General features: G+C 37.4%; 1 protein-coding gene across 1 annotated transcript; it reads left to right on the top strand.

Moving 5' to 3' along the window:
* Window positions 1–1,172: 1,172 nt before the first annotated feature.
* On the top strand, window positions 1,173–2,378 carry LOC130712891 (uncharacterized). Its single transcript, XM_057562706.1, has one exon. The coding sequence runs from the start codon at window positions 1,173–1,175 to the stop codon at window positions 2,376–2,378; it is 1,206 nt and encodes a 401-aa protein (XP_057418689.1).
* Window positions 2,379–24,897: the final 22,519 nt, after the last annotated feature.

Here is a 24,897-nt window from a genome sequence, read left to right on the forward strand (position 1 = left end):
TTAAATTCTTGGGAGAACCTAATATGCACTATTTTTAGGTGGTGTAATTTGACTGGGTATATAACAGTTCAACACATTATTTTTTTTTAGAAAAAATGTCATTAAAAATTTGTCATATATTAAATTTCTTTAAAAAAAGATGTGTTGACCTGTTAAAGCATGTTAAAAAAAGTGGTCTACAATTAGACCACTTTAAAAGTGGTCAACATTAGGGGTCACCTAAATTCTTATCAAATGTCTTTTTCTTTGGGAATGTCGGATTGTTTACTATTATTCTCGTTTTTAGACTATTTAGTTAGCGAATTTTTAATAACTTTTATTCTAATTGCGAATGTTGAACCAAATCTATTCAATCTCAATCTATTGGTTCGTTTTAGTTCTGAAACAAATGTTTGATTTGTTTAGACATTTAAGGACCTTAAATTCGACCAATCCGGTCTTATTACACCCATTCACTTGACTATAACGCGATCAACAATCATTTAATACAGTTGGATTTGTTTAGTGTTTACTAAGTCCATATTTGCACATTGAACATTAATACTATTTCCCTGAATTAATGATAAATCAAAGTGCCTAATTTATCCCCAAGAATATTTTTCTAGACAAGTTTATAGAATACAAAAAATAAGAGCCTATTATATGTTTTTGGCTCAATTATTTAATTTTAAATTAATTATATTTTTATTATGTTTTCGCCATAAGTAATCTATTATTTTTTCTATTAATATAAACCTAATTTTTTTAAGTCTGCCGCCGCAAAATCAAAATATATCTTCCTGGTAATGTATTTGGCCTCCAATAAACTTAAACTATTGGAGATAACTCTAAATAATTTTTTTAGTAAAATAGATCTCAAAAATAACTCTATTATCACATTAAATTATTTTAATTTAATTTCACTTGATCATTGTTATTACTGTAATCACAGAAACAAAAATATCAAAACTACTTTAGTAATATTAGCAAAATTACATAAGAACCCCAGGTTAGTTGTCTGAAGGAAATAAACAAATAAATAATGACATTATAGAGGCAAATTTGTGTGTTTTGTCGTCGTTATATATGACCATCAGCTTAAAGGCAGATTATCTCTGTGATTAGCATTCTTACTTCTTCCATTCGTATCCTCTCATAATCAAACCTCTGTCTCCTTGTTGCGAAATCGCAAAATGACTGCCTGGCAAGATGTGCTTTACCACGTGTTCCATAGATTACCTACATACATTGTATGTAGCTTTAAGTGCGTAGGAAAAAGAGTGGACTACACCAGGATCCCCAGATTTTGTGAGGAACAAGCAGACCATATGCTGTCAGTTGGCGATCTCCACATCTTTACTTCTCCGGTCTCTGACTATCACCAAGTTACAGGGTTGGGTCTACATAATTTATTAGAGGACGGGCCTGCGGCTGGTGTTCCGACAGACTTTTTCAATGTCGTTGCACGGTCGGGGAAGATTCTTTCGTCATGGAATGGCTTGATTGTTGTCCGTTTCAGGCGGAAAAAAGTGCTTCGTCTCTTGATCTGTAATCCTGTGACCAGTTCATGGGCTCCCCTCAGGACACGTTGTGGTGAGTACGACGCGAATGCTAATGTCAATATCATCATCATCCCAGCTACGGCCCCGACCCGCAATGATTACCGATTGCTTTCGGTGACCCGACAAAATAAGATTTTCCCGCCTTATGTCTTAAAGGAGTACAACCAAATAGCGGACCAGTGGCAAGTTCTTAACCCAGACATGAATTTGGGTGACCGGAAATTGAAAATTAGTAAACCTGCAATTGTGAATGAATGGATATATTTTATGTCTGACAATTATCATTACATGAACTTCATTGATGATGCTACCATCATGCCATACATAATGGCCTACTCTCTCACTGATCATACAAGCGTGCGGTTGGACCTTCCCAATAATGCTCTTGAATATCTCTTCCACGGGTCATATGGAGTTTTCACATGGGGCTGTAGATGGACATCTCAAGAGTCTCTTTGCCTAGTAAGGTTTATTAACTCTTCCTTCACTCTTTTCACTTGTGCAGCCCCTACTTCTCAAAATTCTTCGTGGGTTCAAATTCTTCATGTTACCATGGATGATCTAATGCTTTCTGCAGCCCGTTCTTCACCCATCTCGATCTTTAGAGAGCCTATAAGATGGCCCTATACTGTTGTTAATGGAAACTGTTTAATCTTTGCAACTAGAGAAAAAATTTACGGGTACAACATAAATGGTCCACATCCCTGGAAATTGAGGCAATTAGGGATCAATGATTCGAGGACAAATATTAACTTTATTCCTTACTCTAGTACGTTTCGACGATGTCGCTGTCCTCATCCATCTTCTTTTAAAAAGTTTCTTGCTAACAACTATTAAATGTTCAATGATTTAGTTACGTATCAATGTGTGACTTCAGGGTAGCAGTGTTGTTTTTTGTAGCATATTTTTAATATCCGGATCCTAATGCGTTCAATTACGATTGAAATGTACAAAAGTTCAACCATGTCAATTGGAATATATGGGGGCCGTTTTGGTTTATATCAAATTTGTTCACAGTGGATGTTGTCACGTTTTACTCTAATTTATTTTCCTGGTAGTGAACTTTTTACTTGTCAATTTACTTTTTCAGAATGCCATTGGCTTCTAATGTGGGCAAGAGGCAGCGATTTACGGTATTTTTTTTTAAATTAATGTACGGTAGGTTATTTAACATAAACTCATAGCTCTATGCGTGTATTGTTGTAACCCGGAAGATACATATTTCAAACTTTATACTTATTTTCTACGAAAAACCACAACCAAATAGTATCCGGGAAAAACTTGTAAACATAAATAAAGACTCCCTACCTCGTTCGCATTGAAGTAATGAAACATGGGTTTTCCTAAATTGCGTATCTTGATATTTTCGAAGGTGCAAGATATCAGGTGACACCTTTTTCTATAGTCTTGCATAACCAGATGATTTTTTTAAATTAACTCAAACTTCTAGAGAAGATGGTAAGTTGGCTGTTAATTTCTTTTTTAATATGAAACACACATTATCTCTCTCCTCACCCGCTTTCACAAAAATGCATGTCACAACACTGAAAAATATAAGCATTAAACCATAAAACACAGATATGCAATTGGACACAACACATTGCATAAAATATATAAAAATAGTCAACATTGTCATCATCTTCAGTTTATTAATTTTATTTTTAATCTGGAAAAACCCATCTCTTTATTATTCATTATAATCATTACTAAAATTATCTTATTTAAAATGAAATATTTAAATTTTATTTATTCATTAAAAATTGAGTGATTTTTTTAAAATAATAATTATAATTGAAATTGACAATAATACATTGTTCATAACAATTAGTTTATATTATTTACTAATTTTGGATAATCATAAGTTGATAAATTTAGAACAAAAATAAAAAATAAAATTTATTAGTATTTTGACTTATTAAAAACATTTATCGATAAATAATATCAAATAAATAGTTGAAAATTAAAAAATAATGTATAAGATACAATTATTTATAAAAAAAAGTCTCTTTAAATACAATTTTTGATCTATTATATAGAAGCAAAAATAACTTGAGGAAACATGACAGAGAAAAAATAATGACAACAAAAGTTGAATAAACTTAAATTTACTAAGGATCTAATTTTCAGATTTAAAGCATAAGGGACTATTTTTCCAAATGATTCAATCTTAGTAGCATGAACATTCAATCTCGGCAAGAGGCACACATGTATTGATGCACAAAAAGATTTTTAAAGAACCTGTTATAGTGAAGCAAGGTGTGCAAGTGTAGTTGAAATCAAGTAAAAAATGAAACAACTTTCACAAAAATGCATGTCACAACACTGAAAAATATAAGCATTAAACCATAAAACACAGATATGCAATTGGACACAACACATTGCATAAAATATATAAAAATAGTCAACATTGTCATCACAAATTAATCAAAGACCAGCAACACAGCAACACTGCAACACAGCAACAACTCCCCTAAGCTTCACCCCCAGCAACGTCCATTGATGCACCCCCATCCACCTGTTCACGAGCGATAAGGCCTTTCCACTGAAGGAACTCCTTTGTGATCACATCAGAATGCACTGGACAAAAATGGCTCCACCCTGGAAAGGGATGAGCCATCATGTCATTCAGGGCATGTGTGATAAGAAATCCATAAGGGATTGCATGAGTGTTGTTCCTGAACACGCGCTTGATATGATCAAAAACAAGGTGGACAGGATCTATACTCAGATCCTTGAGGGTGTGGTATATTATGAAGACATCCTTATCCAGGACGTAGTCCTGGAACTTAAGCCTTGGGCAGTACACGTTGACAACCAGGGTGTGAATCATCCTTGCAGCAGGGGTCAGATTTTTCACTTCGGTGGCTTCTTCAGGGGAGATGTAATTTCTTCCATAAACAGCACGGTGGATGTCCCTGTTTCCGATCTCAAGGTTCCATGCCCGTTCATATTGTGCTCCTTGGCTTGGAGCACCCAGCAATTGAGCAATCCTAGCCATGTTCAAATTAACAGCAAAATCAAATACGTCTGCCACTATACCATCCTCTTCATTCAAAGTAGCAGAACCCCAAAACTCCTCAACAAGTTCAGGGTAAATTGGAGAAAATGATGCATTGTTGATGCACTGAAGTGGGGAGTTAAAAATTTGGTCTGCGGCAGGAACATTCCATTCAAATAAGTCCTCAGAATTGTAGGTCATGGGATTGCAGACAGTCCTAGAAGCCATTTCAGGTGTTCTTTGATTGGTCTACAAGAAACAATTCAGAAAATAAGTTAACAAAACTAAGAACATATGTAAATATATATAGACAATAAAGGAGCAGTTACACAACATGGAGATAACTGATAATTAATGGGGGAAGTTAAACAACGTGTGAGTATGTGTAAAGAGGGTTAGTGTCCAAGTGTATTCAAACGGTTTTGAAGAGTGTTACTTTTCTATAACTGCCTGAATTTACACGCTTCTTTTTGCAAGTTAGTGGCCAAGTGTAATAAAACAGAACAATCAAACACTTAATCTAAATCAGATAACGAAGGAAGTAAGAAGCGTATTTGAAATTGAAATTGAAAAAAACTGCCACGTTTCAATTGAGATAGGTAATGAACGAAAAAGCGCCAAAATCAAACAAACCCTAAATAGAAATTAAAATCCTAAATAGAAATTGAGGATAATCATGTTCAGATCAGACAAGTAATGAACGAAAAAAGCCCCAAACAAACCCTAAATTGAAATTAAGCAGGATCATGGTCAAATAAGAGAAGTAACGAACGAAAAAGCCCCAAAATCAAACAAACCCTAAATAGAAATAAAGCAGAATCACGGTGAATTAAGAGAAGTACTGAACGAAAAACCCCCAAAACAAACAAACCCAAAATAGAAATTAAGCAGAATCATGGTCAATTGAGAAGTACTGAACGAAAAAGCCCCAAAAACAAACAAACCCTAAATAGAAATTAAGCAGAAACATGGTCAGATGAGAGAAGTAATGAACGAAAAGCACCAAAAACAAACAAACTCTAAATAGAAATGAAATTAAGCAGGATCGTGTAGCCGGAGATGAAGATTTTCTACAAAATCGAAAAGGGACTAACCTCTTGAGCTTCAGCAGATGGAAGTGTAAAGTTTTTGCAATGGGAACTGAGGGGTATTTAAATCGGGCTGAAGAGAGCACTCTTCCCATTGGCGATTCGATTTCTTGCACCGGTTGAGTGTCAGGAGTGGGTGTGTATTCAATGGTGATTGACGTTCGGATTCAATTCAATCAACTCAAATTTGTAGCATACCAAGGCCTACAATGATTATGTCTATGTCTCTCTTCCCTATATTGGGGCTTGATGAGACCGTATAGAGAAGAACTGAGAGTGGGTTCTCACAATGAAGATAGGTTGGGGAATAGTGTGCTACAGCTGGAAATATATTGCTTTATAATATTTGTATTAAAAGTTGAAAAAAATATACTAAATTGTCTCTATTTGGGCAATAGCTCCATATCCATATAGGTGGCCACTAAGGTGGAGTCTTTAAAATTTGGTCCACCGCTGGTCCACTATTTATTACCGTTTGATTTTTGGAATCTAAAAACATTCCTTCGATGGATGTCTAGGATTAAAAGGATGATAAAAGGGTAAAAATGTAATATTCCTTATTTTATAAATTAAAAGATAAAACAAAAATAATAATTTTCTGGGTGTGTTCCTCCCCCATTCTTTCTACTGACCCAGATTTTCCTTCCCCATTCAAGCTTCCGAACCCTCCATCGTCCTCTCCCACCTCTTCTCAACCTACACATCAAACCCAGAAACCGCAACCCAGAACCCTCTTACGCTCCCTCAACCAAAGCTCACACAGAAACCCCTATCCATAAACCTCAAATACAGTAACCAAAAAATAAAACTCACAACAGTCAAGGAAGCAACTTTAAGAGACATGGAGGTCGATCTCAACAGCAGAGATGAGGATGTTGAGGGAGCACATGTCAATCTTGACTGCGAGCATGGGCGCGACAATGACGAGCTTGAGCACTTATGAGAGGAGGTGGTGGGGAGGTTTCACGTATGTTGTTTTTTTATCCTCCGTCTCTCCCAAATTTAGGTGAAACGTTGTGTTTGATAAGAAGATATGGAATGAGTACTACATAGTGACATGCTGCAGAATCAATTTCATTTTTTTTTTGTTTGGGCACACAGTGAAACCAAATCATTCAACAAGATAGAGATAATAAAGTTGAGAGAAGTTGGGAAAGAGGAAACAAGAACAACTGAACAAGTAAAAGATGGAGATACTCGTAAGCGGATGGGTGAGGGTAGCAGTTTGGGATGATTCAGGTGAGGAAGGTAGAGGTGATCTGATCTGGTGAAGATGGAAGTGAAGAAGGATCCAGATCTGGATTTAGGGATCTGATTTGGGGAGGAATTTGAATTTTTTAAATATAGTAAATTACTTAAACACCCCTTGGTCCATGGGTGGACCAAAAAATAAATTGTGCACCCTAGTGGGCACCCTCCATATACTCATATTTTTTTCCAACAATTTCTTAATTTTTAACATGTTTCTTGCGTTTTTTTTGTTATAAGCACATTCTTTATAATTATTTATGTTATTTAAATTATTTTCACAATTTATTAATTTTAAATATATGAATTTGAAATATTTTCCATATTTTACAACTAGTAATTAATCTATTTTGGAGTTAAGGGATCTCGTGCCCTAGTATGATTGTAGTCATACGCGAGTTAGGTTCTCACACACGATTGACTAAAGTTCCTCTCGCTCCTCTCGTGTCAGAGTAAGTGATATCACGAACTTATATGATTGTAGTCACTCTTGAATTAGGGTTATCACGCACGATTGACTAAATACATACTTAAATTTAATAATTTATTTTCATAATTAGCATTGAAAATTATATTTTAATAACTCCTTTATTTTATAAATTAAATGCAAAAAACTCAAGTGTGCTTTACATATATATAATATATATAGAAGATAGATAGATTTGATGAAACTATAATTAAATTATTTTTTCCATTTATATATATGCAGAGTGCTATGAATTACATCACCTTGACTTGTTCTAGTGGTTAAGAACTTGTCATTAAATTATTTTTTCGACCCGTTGTTACATTTATTTTTTTGATTAATTTCAGTGTTGCGTTTATTTTAAACATGATTAATGTATAAAAAACGGTGCAACTTTTGTTCAATATGACTCCTCATCGTAGTGGGATTTTATCTTGCTAAAGTACATGATGGAATGGCTTCAATCCCTTATTTTTCCATTTTTTTCTTACAATTTCTTAAATTTTAACATGCTTCTTACGTTTTTTTTATAAGTACATTCTTTATAATTCTTTATGTTATTTAAAATACTTACACAATATATTATTAATATTTACATTTTAAGTATTAAATTTAACTTTTAAATATGCAATAGTGAAATATTTTACAACAAGTGATTAATATATTGAATAATATGATTGTTGGCACACTCGAGTTAGGGTTCTCAAACACGATTGACTAAAGTTCCTCTCGTGTTAGGATTCTCATGCTCAATTGACTATAGTTCCTTTGGAGTTTTGGATTCAAGCACTAATATGATTGACCCCACACTCGAGTTATTTGCACTTAATTACGAATACTACTCTAATAAAACTACAAATAGTTCAAGATAAAAAAAGGTTATCTCAATTGCATAAGATAATAAGTTCTTAATTTAACGCCAAGCTCTCCACAAGATAAGGAAACACAGCTCCAGAAAAGAGTACGCTAGTAAGCCACTTACACTGCTGGATCAACCAACAAAATGTACAAACCCCCCCCAAGGTACCTCATACAAAGCCATCTCAAAAACCTGGTACCTATTCTCATCTCTTATAAATTTTTGTCTAAAGTAATCACACCATCCAGCAGCCAACTCACCTATAGACTCGGGCTTCTCTGAGTCTTCGGAGTCCGTAGAGGAAGTTGTACTGGCATCATTCTTGGAATACCAGGTTATACGCCATTGCGTAATATTCTCGTCAGGAAGGAGAACCTCTATCTCAGTAGGCAAGTGCTGGAAAGCTCTTTGTTGCACACTAATTGGAATGAGCTGCAAATAAAGATAACAAATCATTTAACATTTGAATTTAGTAAGATGAATATTAACATTGTGGCAATTTTTAAAGAAACATACGACCAACCATTGGTTGCTCGCCATAAATGTGTTTAATAGTTATATCAGCAGACCACATCAGATCACTGCCTCGGTACTGTTCCAGATAGTTGTAGTTCTTGTTCGGGGTGGAAGATTCCGCATCAACAGTAGATGAATTCATTTGATACCCAATCTTGTAGTCAATCTCTGAAGGCCATAACTTGTAAATGTTGATGGTAAATCTTGCTTGGCCACAGTAGACAAATTGAATATGCAGTGTTGATTCGATTTTGTGGAGAGATCGCAACTCCAAAATCCCATCGGATAGGCGAGCATCTCCTGGACCGTGAATATAACGAACTACGAAAATATTTCCAACGGGGTCTTTTAACTCAACCGTATCATTGATTTCATGGCCAAAACGGTGATCAAACCTTTCCGGGGCAAAAACAAATGGCTGTATATTGAACAAATAGTAAAATGGAACAAATAGTTTAATTCAGTAGTGAAAAAATGGTTTACGAGCTTATGAAAAAAGCTGTAAAATTACCACTCCCGCGTATAGTGATTTAATGAAGACTCTTCCGTTGGAGTGAAGTGATCTCAACGAGATTGGATCCATTGCCACTGCACATTGGTAAAAAATGCATAATAAGATGTTGCTAACATGTAAACTACCATTATATAGTTAATTAAGTTAAATTTTATGTTGGAAATAAAGGTACCTGTAAGTATAGCACTTGGAAGAACGAAAGAAAGCTTAAGTAAGAACTTGTTCAAATGTATTGAAAATGGAAAACAAATAAATGCATTGCTATAGCAAGTTTCAGAAAATAGTGGGTAGATAATTCAGAATGCAAAGATTTACAGAGAATATGAAATAATGATAAAACCAGGGAGAAAAATTATATGCAAATGAACGCATGTGTGGTCAGAGTGACTCAAAGTGTTAATGAAACCTGGCGAACGAAGAACAGCACCTATCCCTATTATGAAGGGGGAATGTCGTGCAAACCTGAGCTGAAGATATAGAACTTGTTGATGGGATTAGTGGAGTCGGTACAGTCAATGTTGTGGAGATGGATTTGTGAATGTGGGTGACAGAGTGAGAACGTTGAGGAGAGATGAGTGGCGGCTATTCTCCAAATCGGGAAAAAATTAGGTCAAGGAGTGAAAGATAAAAGGGGGTAAATAAGAATTATTATATCTTAAGGTGTGGAGAGACGGAGAAAAAGAGATATAGGAAGAAAAAATATAGAAAGTAAAGATATGATAGACAATTTAATTGGTAGAGAATAGAGAAATAATTGAAAACGAAGATAGAAAAGAAGTATAGATGTATATATATATCACAACTCAAGGAATAATTTTAGTAAACATCTCAAGGAAGTATATAGAGATCTCCCACAAAAAAAAAAAAGAAATTTAAGATTAGATAGATATTCTTAATGATAAAAAATAAAGGAATATATAGAACATAAAAGTGATTTAAATGTGAAAAGGTGAGTATTGTAAAATATAAACACCTCGACGTTTTTCCACGCTCATTTTCTATCTATTTATATTTCTTTTATATATCAATTTATTTTTTAAATCTTTATTTTTTCTATGACTTGTTCTTATATATCTTATTCCATATCTAACTATTCGGTTTCGTGTTTGTGTGACAGAAAGCTTATGACATTAACTATGACATATGATGGCTGACATAAAGGAGACAGATGAAAATAGGGTCTTGACGGAAGGGGAGAGAACAGATTGCCAATGGAAAGAAAACACGAATCCCGATCCTCTACTGCAGAAAAATTCGTCCAGCCCCTCTTGCAGTTTTATTGGCCATCGGATCCATCTTGTGGTCCAGAAAATTCAAATCTTAGAATTATAATAGACATTAAATAACAGTAATTGGATGCATCTAACGGTTAAAAAAAATAAACCTAATTTTTATCAACCCATGGAAACCAATCTAAAACCCCAAGTAATTGAAACCGATAATCTATCACCATTCACAAGTCAATACGGATAATCACAAGTCTTCAAAAATTGGAACCATGTAACTGAAATTGAAATCCCAAATATTTTTTGGCACATTTCTTTTTTTTTTTTTGGAACCAATCTATCACAAGTCTTTAAAAAATGGAAATACCAGATGCAAGGTCACGGATGAACGGTCTCACTGGAGCAAGTGTTTTCTCACGTCGCCATTAACTTCCCACAACGATGATGGCGCGTGCAACCCTTAAGGGTGATGGGCCAAACGAAGTGTGAAGTGCGGCGAGAGGAAGAGCGGTTGATCGGAACAGGTTCATTGAGAGGAGAAGCTTTTCTCACGATGGTAGAGAACGACAGCGTTTACTGAGTTTGTGTTTGGAAACACCTTATTTTATTCCAACCATAAGATTAATCTCACAGTTGGGATGACTTGGCAGTATAAAATTATTATAATTTAAGACTGGAATTTTCAGGACAACTAGATTGATCTGACGGCCAAGAAAACTGCAGGAGGGGACAGACACTTTCTCTCCTTGGATGCACCATAAACAGTAGAGGAAAGGAAAAGAATTGTTGGGACCCATGCTCTGAAACTTTCCGCCCAAAATGGGAAGAAAACTGATTGCGCTATCAAATTCTCTATATTGCCAGTGTACATACTAGAAAATGCATATTGTATTCACGTGTGTAGTTTTTAGTCCGTACGTTTCAATTTTCTTCTTTATTGAATTTTTATTTTTTATACGTTTAATATTAATAATAAATTTTCCAAATTTAAATATTACTATAGTTTTAGTATAAATGTAAATAATTATAATATTATTGAATATATAAATTTTATATTCTGTTACTCCTAAAAATTATAATAATTATAATATTTCATATATATATATATATATTAAATATGTTGGAGGTCTCTCTAAACGAAGTTGTGTTCAAACGTGTGAGGGAGTAAAAGACTGCGAATTTTTGGTCCAATATTCATAAAGCATGCATAAAAAATAAGTCAGGCACGTTATTTTGGCCGTAATGGCAAAGTCAGTAAATGGTCAAGTCAGTCGAAGAGAAAAGAAACATGTCATTTCAACTCATAAAGCTGCATAGAAAATAGCACGTGAACAGCAGGGGTAGCTTGCTCCTCTCGGCTCTCTCTACTTGGTAACGTCAAACAGTATCTTCTATTTTATTTTTATTGTTTTTTATCCAATGCATCGTGTAAGTTACATGTGTGGGTTGGTGATACCATATTAATCTTAATTTTTGTAGTATCTTGGGTCCAAATTTATTTTTGTACACTGAATGGGGCAGTGAGTTCCATTAAACGGCGCATTATTAGGCCTTTAGAGCGTTTGCAGGATTTAATGGACCATGTTACCAATCATAGTATTGGGTTTGCATTACCTTGGCCCATTCAAATTGTGGCAAGACTTGAAATGTTTTTGTTGTTTCCCATTAGCTTGTGCTTGTTAGTTTCAGCAATTATGAATGAGGCCGTGCATTTACCTGGCCCAATCTATGGTCCATAGAGTTAATATGTGGGCCATTTTGCTGACCAAAAAAATAATGTGGTCCATTGTTCTCAGGCATGCACTCCGCCGTGGCCGCACAACTTCGTTTTCTCCGGCGTGGAAAATCTGGAAATTTTCCAGAGTTTTCGTGGGTGGTCCATTCATCTCCGGCCGGAACTCCGCCGTAGCGCCACCGTGTTCTTCATCATCTTCATCAGCATCACCGTGTTCTTCATCATCATCATCATCATCATCAAGATAGACACCGCGAACATCATTTTTCCGGCGACATTCATAATCTGAAACGTGTACTTGTCCGCGGATCCACCACCTTCGTTCCTCTAGAAGAATCCCACATCATCGTGGGTGGTCCATTCATCTTCGGCCAAAAAAATAATGTGGTCCATTTTTCTCAGGCATGCACTCCGCCGTGGCCGTACAACTTCGTTTTCTCCGGCGTGGAAAATCTGGAAATTTTCCAGAGTTTTTCCAGATTTTTAAAAATTTAACAAGAAATAGTTTGGGGGATCCCATCCTCTTATAGCCAAAACAACCGAAGGAATAGCACCTCTCCGCCCCGCTAAAACCGTTCCGATATGATATGCGTGGTTCCGTTTTCAAAGGCGGCCCAGATTCGTAGTGCATGAATCAGATCTGAGACGCGTGACTGAACCCCAAAACGCGTCGCCTTGGTGCTAATACCTTTGACAAAGAAGTTTACTAGATCAAGATCTGCGGGGTAGTGATTTTAATGGAAGTTAAGTTTACCAGATCTACGAAACGGGGAGAAATATGGAACTCTGCAAGCTGAATTTACTGCCGGTGATATGTATGAGAACCAAAAACTAATCTTATAGAAGGGAAAAGAACTATCCAAAGACTTAGAGAAGGCAAGCTTCCATGGTATCGTAGGAGAACGAGAGTATTGAAATTGCTTGGTTTTGGGTATATATACTTAGGACTAGTTTCAAGATATTACAACTCAAAGGGTCTATACTAGAGTAGAGAAACCTTGCAGCCATTTACGTGGATAACGAAATGTAATAGGGCCAATATTATACTTCGAATAGTCCATAGGGCCAAGCCATAATTATTTACCTCAACTGATCCGGACCATTCAATTAAAATATTATAAATCAATGGCTAAGACAGGGGAGGCACCCATGCCTCTTCAGAGAAGTGGCATATGGAAGCCTATCCCTTACTGTGCATTCACTAGAGCATGTTTTGGAAAAAAGTTACTCGCATTTTTGGACTTCGAAAGTTTAGTCAGCATATTTAGTTTGGATAAAGGTTACTAAAGTGACCCTCGAGGAATCGGGGCGTTACATCACTTTTTCAGAAAAACACAACCTTTCTTCAAACCCAGTATTCATTTGCTGGGTTTATGAATTTGGGGTTAATGTTGAACCCTAATTTTGGACGGGGTGAGTAAGTGCAGGGAGGGAGGATTTGAAATTGAATTGAAGAAGAAGATGATGATTACGACGATGAAACCAGCGTGATGAACTTTGGGAGTGAACTAATATGAGATGAAGATGACGAAGATAAGGATTTTCTGTTTTTTAAGGCAAAAATATAAGGATTTCAAATTTGTTATGTTAATTAATTATCTTTATATTTTAAAAAAGTAAAAAATATATTAATTAGACGAAACCAACGTTAGTTCCCTTTCCGATGAAGAAAAAAAAAAGAAACCAACGTTAGTTTTTTTTTATGATTAGATTAGGTTTTTTTTAATGATATGAGTTGGAATTAAAAAAAAAGAATATCAAATAATTAATTATAAAAAGAAAGAAAAAGCCACATGGAAAAGCTGACCAAGATTAAAAACAAGCCACATCAGACTCAGACACACTTTGGATTCAATAAGATTAAAAAAAATAATTTAGGGACCCAATTTGATGCGAAAATTTTACAAGGACTAGGTTTGATTCCCTTTACAATTTCAGGGACCAATAGAGTATATAAGCCTACTTTGAATTGATATTTTTTAATTTGTTATGACTTGCGTATCTTAGCTTTGGATGTTTGGTGCATGGTTTTAATTATCATTGTTGGATAATTCAGATAATTTTTAATACCATTAGAGTGACTTCATCCATATTATGGCTTTAAAAATATTATTTTTGCATGAGGTAATCTCTTACGAGATTACGTTACGAGATTACCTCATCTCCACGAGATTAGGTAATCTCTAGAGATTTACAACCTTGTATCTTTCAACTTATCATTTATAAATGGAGCGTGTATGAATATTGATGTATCCATACTCATGGATACCCACCAGACCTAAACATGCATAATGGAATTGAAATACAAGGTTAATCAAGAACTCATGCATAGAGATAGGATTTAGAAAACTAAAGCTTCATAGAATCTCCTAAACCCAAAGCATAAAAGGAAACTAGCCACTCATGGCTAGAGAATTCATACAAGAAATGTTAAAAGAACCTGAGAAAAATACAAGTTGGAAGCCTCTCTAAAGCCCCAAGGTTCTCTTCAGCTCTCAAACTTGATCCAAAATGAGTAAAAATGACTAAGTCCCTAAAAAAATTGGCTAAAACCTTATTTATAGACAAAATGAACGAGTCTGGGCGCTCAGGCGCCAATTCAAAGCGCCTGAGCGCCAATTCCATGGCAAAAACATGCCTCTGGTAGGCAATTGGCGCCTAGGCGCCAATTCCCAGCGCTTGGGCGCCCAAAGCTCGCTGGACAGACTTTTTAGCTTCTTTGTAACTCCTCTTCAAGCATCTTTAAGTCCTCCTTCAATTCCATGCTTCTTGGCCTTCCTTCTCCTTCAGTTTCTGATCTGAAAACTTAACCAACAAGCCAAAGAAAATATCCAGAAGCTCAAAGAGCTTTGTTAGCAAAGAGGACCCTCAAATAACATAAGAAAATCATGCAAGTCCTAAACTTACTTAAAATGCCAGAAAAGTCCCTATAAAACTACAAAATTACCAAAACAAAATAAAGACTCAAAGAAAGATAAAAATGCATGAGAATGCATGAAACACTACATGAGACTCAACAAAAAGACTCAAAACAAACAAAGAAATGACCCTAAAAACACTACTAAAATAGGGTCACCACACCACTATACTCAACAATAGCTCGCCCTCGAGCGTAAATTATACTCGCTTGCCCTCAAGCGCAAGAAATGCTCCCAAACAAGTGCTCTCAACAAGGAATACTTCACAAAAACAGGGGGACAAAGTAATCACAGCTAGTTCCAAGAGAAAGACCCAACAACCTACTTCATGCATCTATTGAAAAGAGAAGAGTGTAGAGTCCATTCATGGGAAGCATATAGATCTACAAATCCTAGGATGAGATGCTAATTTAGTGCACTGAGCACACAAGCAAGTTCATAGGTCCTGAATGTCATTCACTCAATATCAACAAAGATCAAACATGCAAATATTCAAAGAGACTTTGAAAAGGGTTGAAACATTGGCTTGGTAAAACATGATGGTGGTTGGTCTCTAGGGAAAATCTAGGCTTCAAAGCACATTGAGTGTGGTCCTCTTCTAATAACCCCGGAGCTTTCCACAACAAACTTTTTAGCACAAGTCTCTTGCACCCCCTTTTCAATTTCTCTTTTTTTTTTCTTTTTCCAACTCCAACTTTTGTTTAGGAGTTCTTTTTTTTTTTCAAATAACTTTTTCCTTGGGGCAAGAGACTTATTTCACAATTTTTCAGCTCCATACAAATATATCAAGGACCATCACTCCCCAATATTCCAACCAAACATCCGTCCCAATCACTTGGCTACAACAAAATCTCCAAAAAGGCTCAAATGGGACAACAAGGACAATGTTCAACCAACAAATTCAGAATCTCAGGAAATCCTACAAGTCTCAAGAATAAAGCAAGAATCACTAAGCATGTTATGAGTGAAATTAACGCAGAACCAAGAATTGCAAGTGAGTCAGGATCCTCCAGAGAATTTTTATAGTGAAGGGTCAAAGATAGACCTTTAATGGACTCACACCGACTCCTTTCTCAAGAAACACTCAGAAGACCGAAGTCTCCTCCTCTCTTCCCCAAACATGCAATCATTCATCCCCAAAAACAACAACAAGTATTCACAAAAGCATTTTCAAAAACAGCACATGTAGGGAAGCAAAACTATAGCTAAAAGCATGTGAGTATAGGGAAGTAAAAGACCCAAGAAAAACAAAACTAACTAACAATGCATGATAAAAAGAAAAACAAAATCTACAAATTGAAAAATATGCTAAAGATGCATGACCTAAACTAAGAGTAGGAATACCTCAACATAGTCACTCCATGGGGTCATGGTCACCCCTTCCATCACCATAATCTGGATGAACACCGGCATCAAGCATTAAGCTCAAATCTATCATCCCCTGCTCCAAGGTATTGAAATCCATGGGGCCATTATACCTGGGGTCCGATGTGCTACCTCCCCTCCAATGGAGGTCAAGATCCTTGTGTAGGCGATCTTGCCTCAAAAACATCCGCCCGAAAGCCGCCTCCATCCAAGCCGAAGAAGGGTCAGCACGTGGTGGAGTAACCACCTCAACATTTTCTTCTTCCTCCTCTTCTTCTTCCGCTGGCTCCTCAGGATCCTCTTCCTCTTCCTCCTCTTGAGGCATTCTTGCCATCCACTCTTGATAAAGCTGAGTGATCCTCTCCTTACTAAGTTGAGGTGCAACCGGCAACCTCTTCTCAATAACATAGACTGGCCTCCTAGCCTTGTCCCTCACTGCATGAATTAGGGAACAAATCAAATGAGGAAAGGCGGGCCGATGCTTGTCTTTACTCCCATTGTAGAGGGAATAAATCCTAGCAGCAATGATGGTGGCCACGTCCATAGGATGACCTCTCACAATGCAGTAGATGCCAATCATTGCAACTTCTCTAACTTCAGATTTGTTAGAGCTAGGAAAAAGGGAATCTTGCAAAAATTCAGCCCAAACTCCGGCCAGCGGTGTCATCCTTTCTCCTCACAAAAATAATCTCATCATCAACAGCTTCCCAGTCCCGCCCAGGCCTAACAAGCACTGCCTTCATGTCTTCTAAGATCTCCGGTGACTTCTCCTTTAAGAGCTCATGATAGGTGGCCTTCTCGGGGAAAAGCTCCTTCTCTCGGTCCTCCGTGAGGAGACCAAGATGCTCTCGGATTGATATGTAAATAAGTAACACAAGAAAGGGGGGTTTGAATTGTGTTCTTAAAAAATTACTTGTCAAAACTTTAGTTTATGAAAAGAAGATAAGTTCTTAAGAAAACTGTTCTGGTGACTTTTCAAAAACCGTTTAGTGCAGCGGAAGTAAGTAAATAAAGTAGAACGATCAGCACACAGGAATTTATACTGGTTCACCCTAAACGATTGGGCTACGTCCAGTACTTGGCCACCACCAAGATTTTCACTAGCAAGTATCAAGGACTTCTCCAATACAAGTATTAGACAGGACTTCTCCAAGTATTATCACGGACTTCTCCAAGTATTGTACAGGACTCCTCCTAGTATTATCACGGACTTCTCCAAGTATTGTACAGGACTCCTCCTACAATCAACAAGATTGTTTGGCTCTACAAGAAATCTCTTCTCAAAAGAGTTAGTGTAGACAATTTATGGCACTGGAACTCTCAAGTGTTTTGGGTTCTGAAAGGACGTTGGAACACACAAGTTCAGAATCTAAGAGAGAAGTAAGAGAAGAGATTTGACTCTTTTAAGGTTTGGTATTCTCTCTTGATTTAGCAGAGGTATGAGATCGGATTTGACTCTTAGGAAATCTGCTGTGAGCTTTTAATGCTTTGAAGAATGTTTGGAGTAATTGCTCTGAGTTCTTTCTTTTCTTGCAATAACTTTTTCTCTTCTACTTTTTTCAATCTTCAGATATGTCCTTTATATATGATCTTGCTAGTTGTGTAGCCGTTGAGACACAAAATCTGGCCGTTGTTTGTAGCCGTTGTGAGTGTCATCTAACCGTTGATTCAAATCTCCGGTTGGTAGCTTCATTAAATGCATGCTGCTGTTCAAAGCTATCCTTTAGCCAAAAAGGTGTACTTTGTCAGCTAGTAGGTGGTGATAGCTTTGGGCTACATTGCAGAAGAGAGACATTTTGGAAATGTGATGTTGACGTGTTGTCCTTTTTCCTTTTCATTGGTCATCGAGACTTCTCTCTTCAAAGGTAAATCAGTTTGCACGTGACCGGATTAGTTTCCTTCTGACTAAGCCATGGGGCAAATAGTTGAGATACAATTTTGACTTTCCCGCTCAAAGGCTTCTTCTGAAATTCTGAGGTATGACGTGGCATGAAACGATACAGAATAAGTGTCTTCCTCGTTTACTGGACGATGCGGTCATATCTTGCGTAAACTTCTTTTTCCTTATAAGGCTTAGACATATTCGTTGAAGCATGTGACCTTATAGTATATATTTCCTGAAAAATGTCATTAACATCTGGAATTAGATTTTAGTAGAGAAAAGTATTTATAAAAATTGTTAGGATCAAAATAAGATTGAAACACGTTGTAACACGTTTGAACTTAACAATCTCCCCCTTTTTGATAATGACAATTTTTATTGAAAAGGATAATGATCAAGAGTAAAAAGAATTTATGCTCCCCCTGAATTGAGTATGATAAAAAAAAACTTATTCAAATCATATTACTCCCCCTGAGTTGTATAAAACTTTGGTGTTAGGTTAAGGAAACAAACTTGAACTTGATCTTAAACTTTTCTATAATTCCTATTTTCTCCCCCTTTGGAATTATTAAAAAGAAAGGGAAAAGAAATTAGTAGAATGGTATAATATGCATAGTAAACATGGCAAACGTTAGTTATAAAACGATAAGCATGGTAGAACGATAAAATATGCATAATCAGTGAACAATTGTCTGAAAACATAAAAGTAAATGCGAATTGTTCAGGATAGAGAGTTGGCCATTAGCCAAAGCGTGTCAGCAGCTGATCGATCTTCAGAGCAAGGGTCATGAACTGCTGGTTGATGTGGTCACGGTGGTCTTCAAAGTCTTCTCTGGTGACAAATTGAGTCGCCAAGACTTGAGCACTTGAGCTTCCACCTTCAGTCTTGAAATCAGCTTGAAGTCCCTCAGATTCATCTTCTTCTTTTCCATCAGCAGAACTGTTCATTTGTGACTCTGTATCATCTGCTTCTTCAAGCATCTTCTCCTTTCCTTTTTCAGTGTGGGCTTTCTCAGAATGAGAAACAACTTCAGGAATGTGAGTGGGTAGGAGTACAAATACCCAAGTTCCAAATTTCAGTGAGAGCGCTGAGGTCTGATTCATGAGAGAATATGGCAGAGTACCAACATATCCCTCAGAGACACTCAATTTCCAGAACTCTGGATCAGGAACTTTGCAAGCGTGAAGTTGGAACAAGTAGTTGTCACCCTCTTGTCGTTTCCATGTAGCGGTGAGCTGATTGCTTGAAGACTTGTCAATCTTTCTTGCCAGAAGGTTCAGGTAGCTTTTGAACGATCCCTTGGTGGTCCTCAAGGTGCGTCTGCGTTGGATAGCAGAGGACACTAGCGTCTGAAGGCGCCTCTTTCTTGCTTGAGAAAAATAGAGAACAGTACCGGATCTGCTTGCCTTCAGAGTGCTTGCTTTCGTGAACGGTTTGAGAGTAGAAGTCATATGCTCATCGGCAATCAATGACTTAGGCAAAGATTGAACAAGTTGGAATGCAGAGGCATTCTCTTGTGCAACGGCAGTTTGGTCAGTGATGAAAACAGTGTTCATGGTAGAGTTTGGTTTAGATGTGAATGGTTCATTTGTTGTTTCAGTCAAGGGTTCATTGAGGTTTGTGTTTGGTGGGAGTTTTGGCAATGGTTCAGTGTGGTGTTGTGAATGTGTTGGAGAGGAGTGGGGTGTTTGAGTATTGTCAACGAACAGTGAATCCAGAAATTCTTTGTTGGACATTTCAGAAGGAATTTCTTGATAAGGTAAGAGAGAGTTTGCTAACCTTGTGTGAAGAACAATGTCCTCATCAAAGAAGGGCTCCTCAGGTTCAGCAGAGAGAATCTTCCTTTGCTGACATGCAGGTTCTGGTTCAACAGCAACTTGAGATTCTTCAAATTGCTTCCTCAATCTCTTTAGTTTTTTGGGTTCAGCAATCTTGACAGGCGGAGAACCTTTTCCTGATCTGGTTCTTGAAGCGATGGGGTTGGATTGAGAATGCCATGGTTCACCACTCTTCACAACCTTGATTGGAACGGACTGTTCTTCCTCGTCCTCAGGGAACGGTGCGATGCGGAGAGCTGCAGGAACGATTCTCTTGGACGGTTCCTTCTTTGACACATCGGACAGTTCTGTCAGACTTTTCTTCCTTGTCTGGACAGTCTGTTCATCAGATACCTTTTCTTTTCCTCTGGTGTTTTTCCTTGTTCTGGGCAAGTATTCTTCAGGAACATCAGAGGCATCAAAGGGAATGTTCATCTTGCTCACATCTCCCAGTCTGGTCGGTGAAGGAAAGATCACATCTTCATTCAAGCGATCCTCTGATTCCAGAAACTCTTTGATAATACCTTTCTTCTCGAAAATAACGGTCAGCAGCGAGCCAAAAGGAAGGTATCCTTGGCTTTTCTCCAGATAGTTGATCAAGTAGTTCCACATCAAGTGTGCAGGGTTAATTTTCACTCTTTTCAAGATCTTGTACAATGCGTACCTTGCACCATCCTTTGGTAAGACAACCTTGCTAATCACAGCATTGTTGAACTTTACTTCATCAATGAGATTGCCCACTTCCACAGTCAGTGGTTCCTCTTGGTTCTTCCAAATGCACTTCCAGTCATCAACTTTCGCAAACCAATTTGGGGAATATTTTTCACCAACTTCCAACTTCACATCCAGTGCTTCAGCCATGTCGTTGAGAGTCACTGAGATGATCTTGTCATTTACTCTGGACTTAATGACTTGTCTGTGATTTATCACAACAGCACAGTCATAAAATTCCTTCACCAAAGGCACATACACCTCGCGCTGAGCCATGGTGTACACCGTCTCCCAGTCCTGATGAAGTAAGTCTGCAAGCCCAGCCATCTTCACGAAGGCAAACACCTTCAGATCAAAGTACCTTGGGGACACAAGAGAGTTGTCACCCAGTTTCTCAGTTTTCACGGCTCCAACCTCCTTGAGTTGAACAGAGCGTTGGCGGTTGATCCTCTCTGATCTCCTCTGGATGATCTCCATTTCTTCAGCAGAGTAAGGTGTTTTACCACCTTTCTTGGATGGGGCCTTAGATTTGGAAGGGGCTTTGGAAGAGGTAGCAAGAACTCCGGCCATTTGGGAATGAGAGGAAGTTGCAGAGAAGGCTTAGGGTTTCTTTACTTGGAAGAGAGAGAGAGAGTAAATGTCAAGTGAAGTGAGGTGAAAGAGAGAGAAGGAAATCTTTTGGATATATTTGATTTGGAATAAGGAATGGCAGTTTTGGGTGTTGTGCAGATGGCGGTTTTCTTTTCATGAGAGGGAAACTATTAAACAATTGGGCAGTTGAGACCACGCGCGTTAAAAGTAAGAGAGATAACTGCTTCGCATTTAATGTGATGAGACCTTTCAAAGTTCACTGTTGTAGCACGTGCAAGAGTAATGATGCGTTGAACTAAACAATGTCTTTGCCAGCTGGTAACCAAACGATATAGATTTCCTGAGATCAACTACATTGAACGAAGAGTTGTTGAACGATTTGATCTACTGGTTGAACAGTGAGGAGACAGAACAGTGCGGATGTTCTTTGAAGAGCGAAACCTGCAAAAAAGAAACCTTTGTTTCCATACCTTTTATTGAGCAGAGTGCATATTTATCCTTGTTCTTAGACCTGAGAATCTGCCTTCTAAAAGAGGTTTTGTGAGTATGTCAGCAAGTTGATCTTCTGTGTGTATATGAGATATATCAATGTTTCCCTTTGCCACAAGATCTCTAATGAAATGATGTTTGATCTCAATGTGCTTTGTTCTTGAATGCTGAACTGGATTCTTGGCGATATTGATGGCGCTTGTGTTATCACATAAAAGAGGTATATTGTTTTCATGAATGTTGTAATCCTCAAGTTGATGCTTTATCCATAGGAGTTGTGTACAACAAGAACTTGCTGCCACATATTCAGCTTCAGCAGTGGATAAGGAAATAGTGCTTTGACGTTTACTTGTCCAGGATACTAAACGGTTTCCCAGAAAGTGACATCCTCCACTAGTGCTTTTCCGTTCAACTCGATCACCAGCATAATCCGCATCACAAAATCCTTTCAACCTGAAATCTTCACCTTTCTCATATAATAGACCAAGATTAGCAGTACCAATTAAATATCTAAAGATTCGCTTAACAACACTAAGATGAGATTGCTGTGGGTTTACCTGAAACCTTGCACATAGACAAACACTAAACATTATGTCTGGTCTGCTGGACGTTAAATAAAGAAGTGAACCAATCATCCCTCTGTATGATGTTGGGTCAACTGGTGAGCTTTCATCACTTTTGTCCAGAACAGTGTTGGGATACATAGGAGTACTCATCTCATTTGACTTGTGCATGTTGTATTTCTTGAGCATATCCTTTATGTACTTGGACTATTGTATGAAGATCTTGTCTTTCTCTTGCTTGATTTGAAGTCCCAGAAAGAATTTCAGTTCTCCCATCATACTCATTTCAAATTCACATTGCATGAGAGTAGAAAATTATTTTCACAGTTTATCGCTGGTTGCACCAAAGATGATATCATCAACATACAATTGTACAAGGATGTAGTCGTCCTTCAATTGCTTCCTGAAGAGGGTGTTGTCAATCTTTCCTCTTGAAAAACCGTTCTTCATGAGAAAGTTGCTTAGACGATCATACCAAGCCCTTGGGGCTTGTTTTAAACCGTACAGAGCTTTCTTCAACCTGAACACGTAGTCTGGAGTGGATGGTTCTTCAAAGCCTGGAGGTTGCTTCACATAGACTTCCTCTTCAATTACTCCGTTCAGAAAGGCGCTTTTGACATCCATTTGATATAGCTTGATGGAGTGTTGACATGCAAAAGCTAGGAGTATCCTTATTGCTTCAATTCTTGCAACTGGTGCGAACGTTTCAGTGTAGTCAATTCCTTCTTGTTGGTTGTAACCTTGTGCTACTAGTCTCGCTTTGTTTCTAGTGACTTTCCCATTTTCATCCATCTTGTTTCTGAAGACCCATTTAGTACCAATGATAGATTTTCCAGTTGGTGTTGGAACTAGGGTCCATACTTGACTTCTTTCAAATTGATTTAGTTCTTCTTGCATAGCCAGAATCCATCCTTCATCTTGTAGAGCCTCTTCAACGTTCTTTGGTTCAATCTCTGAGATGAATGCGTTGTTTGATTCTTCTCTGAATGCTAATCTGGTCTTTACTCTTTCTGATACACTTCCAATGATTTGCTCTGGTGGATGATCACTTCTGTACTTCCACTCCTTTGGAAGTGAGATTCCGCTTGAAGTCATGACTTGGTCGGACTGTTCAGGAATAGTACCAGGAGGTGACGGAGATTGATCTTCATGAACTGATTCTGATGGTTGAGCTCTTGTTGTGTCGTCATCTGCTTCATCATGATCTGATAGGTCTAGATTGAGAAAATCTCTTTCTAAACGATCAACGGCCTTGATTGAACTATCATCGAACTTGACATTGATAGATTCTTCAACAACTTTTGTTCTTGAGTTGTAAACTCTATAGGCTTTGGAGTGAGAAGAATATCCAAGGAGAATTCCTTGATCAGACTTATTGTCAAATTTTCCGATGTTGTCCTTGGTGTTGAGAATGTAACACTTGCATCCAAATGGATGAAAGTACGATACAGTAGGCTTTCTATCTTTCCATAGTTCGTATGGAGTATTTTCAACATGGGTCGCATAGATATTCTATTCTGAATGTAGCATGCAGTTTCAATAGCTTCAGCCCAGAAATACTTTGGTAGGGAAGTTTCACTGAGCATTGTCCTTGCCATTTCTTGAAGAGATCTGTTCTTCCGTTCAGCTACACCGTTTTGCTGTGGTGTCCTTGGAGCTGAGAACTGATGGTTGATACCCTCTTGTGCACAGAAATTTTCAAAATCTTCATTCACAAACTCTCCTCCTCTGTCACTGCGAATGGCTGTGATGCAGTAGCCCTTTTCATTTTGAACTCTTTTGCTGAAGATCTTGAATGCTTGGAATGTTTCATCCTTGCTTCTTAGGAAGTAGACCCAACAGAATCTTGTGTAGTCATCGATAATGACAAAACAAAATCTTTTTCCAGAAACACTAGCTACCCTAGTGGGACCAAACAAATCCATATGTAAGAGGTCCAGAGGTTTGCTAGTACTGACAAAGTTTTTAGCACGACAGGAGGTACGATGCTGTTTGCTTTGAGTACATGCAGAACATGTAGCATCAGATTTAATAGATAGTTTTGGCAAACCACGCACTAAGTCATTACTTATGATTTTAGTAATGGTCCTTAAGGATGCATGCCCTAGCTTCCTATGCCAAAGCCCTGTATTATCCTCTGATGATACTAGACAAGTTACATTTTGATTTGCTAGGTTTTCCAAGTTCGTCTTATATAGATTCCCTTGTCTCTGAGCTTCAAAGATGATTTTGTCATCGGAATCAGTAACACTACACTTCACTTTATTAAAGGAAACAGTGAACCCACTATCACATAATTGACTTATGCTAAGTAGATTATGTTTTAACCCTTCAACTAATAAGACATTATTAATTACTGGAAGAGGTTC

This window comes from Lotus japonicus, chromosome 4, assembly GCF_012489685.1.
Source record: "Lotus japonicus ecotype B-129 chromosome 4, LjGifu_v1.2".
NCBI classification, from domain to species: domain Eukaryota; kingdom Viridiplantae; phylum Streptophyta; class Magnoliopsida; order Fabales; family Fabaceae; genus Lotus; species Lotus japonicus.

Coding starts and splice junctions, on each gene's coding strand:
- LOC130712891 (XM_057562706.1), top strand. CDS start 1,173: ATGACTGCCTGGCAAGATGTGCTTTACCACGTGTTCCATAGATTACCT.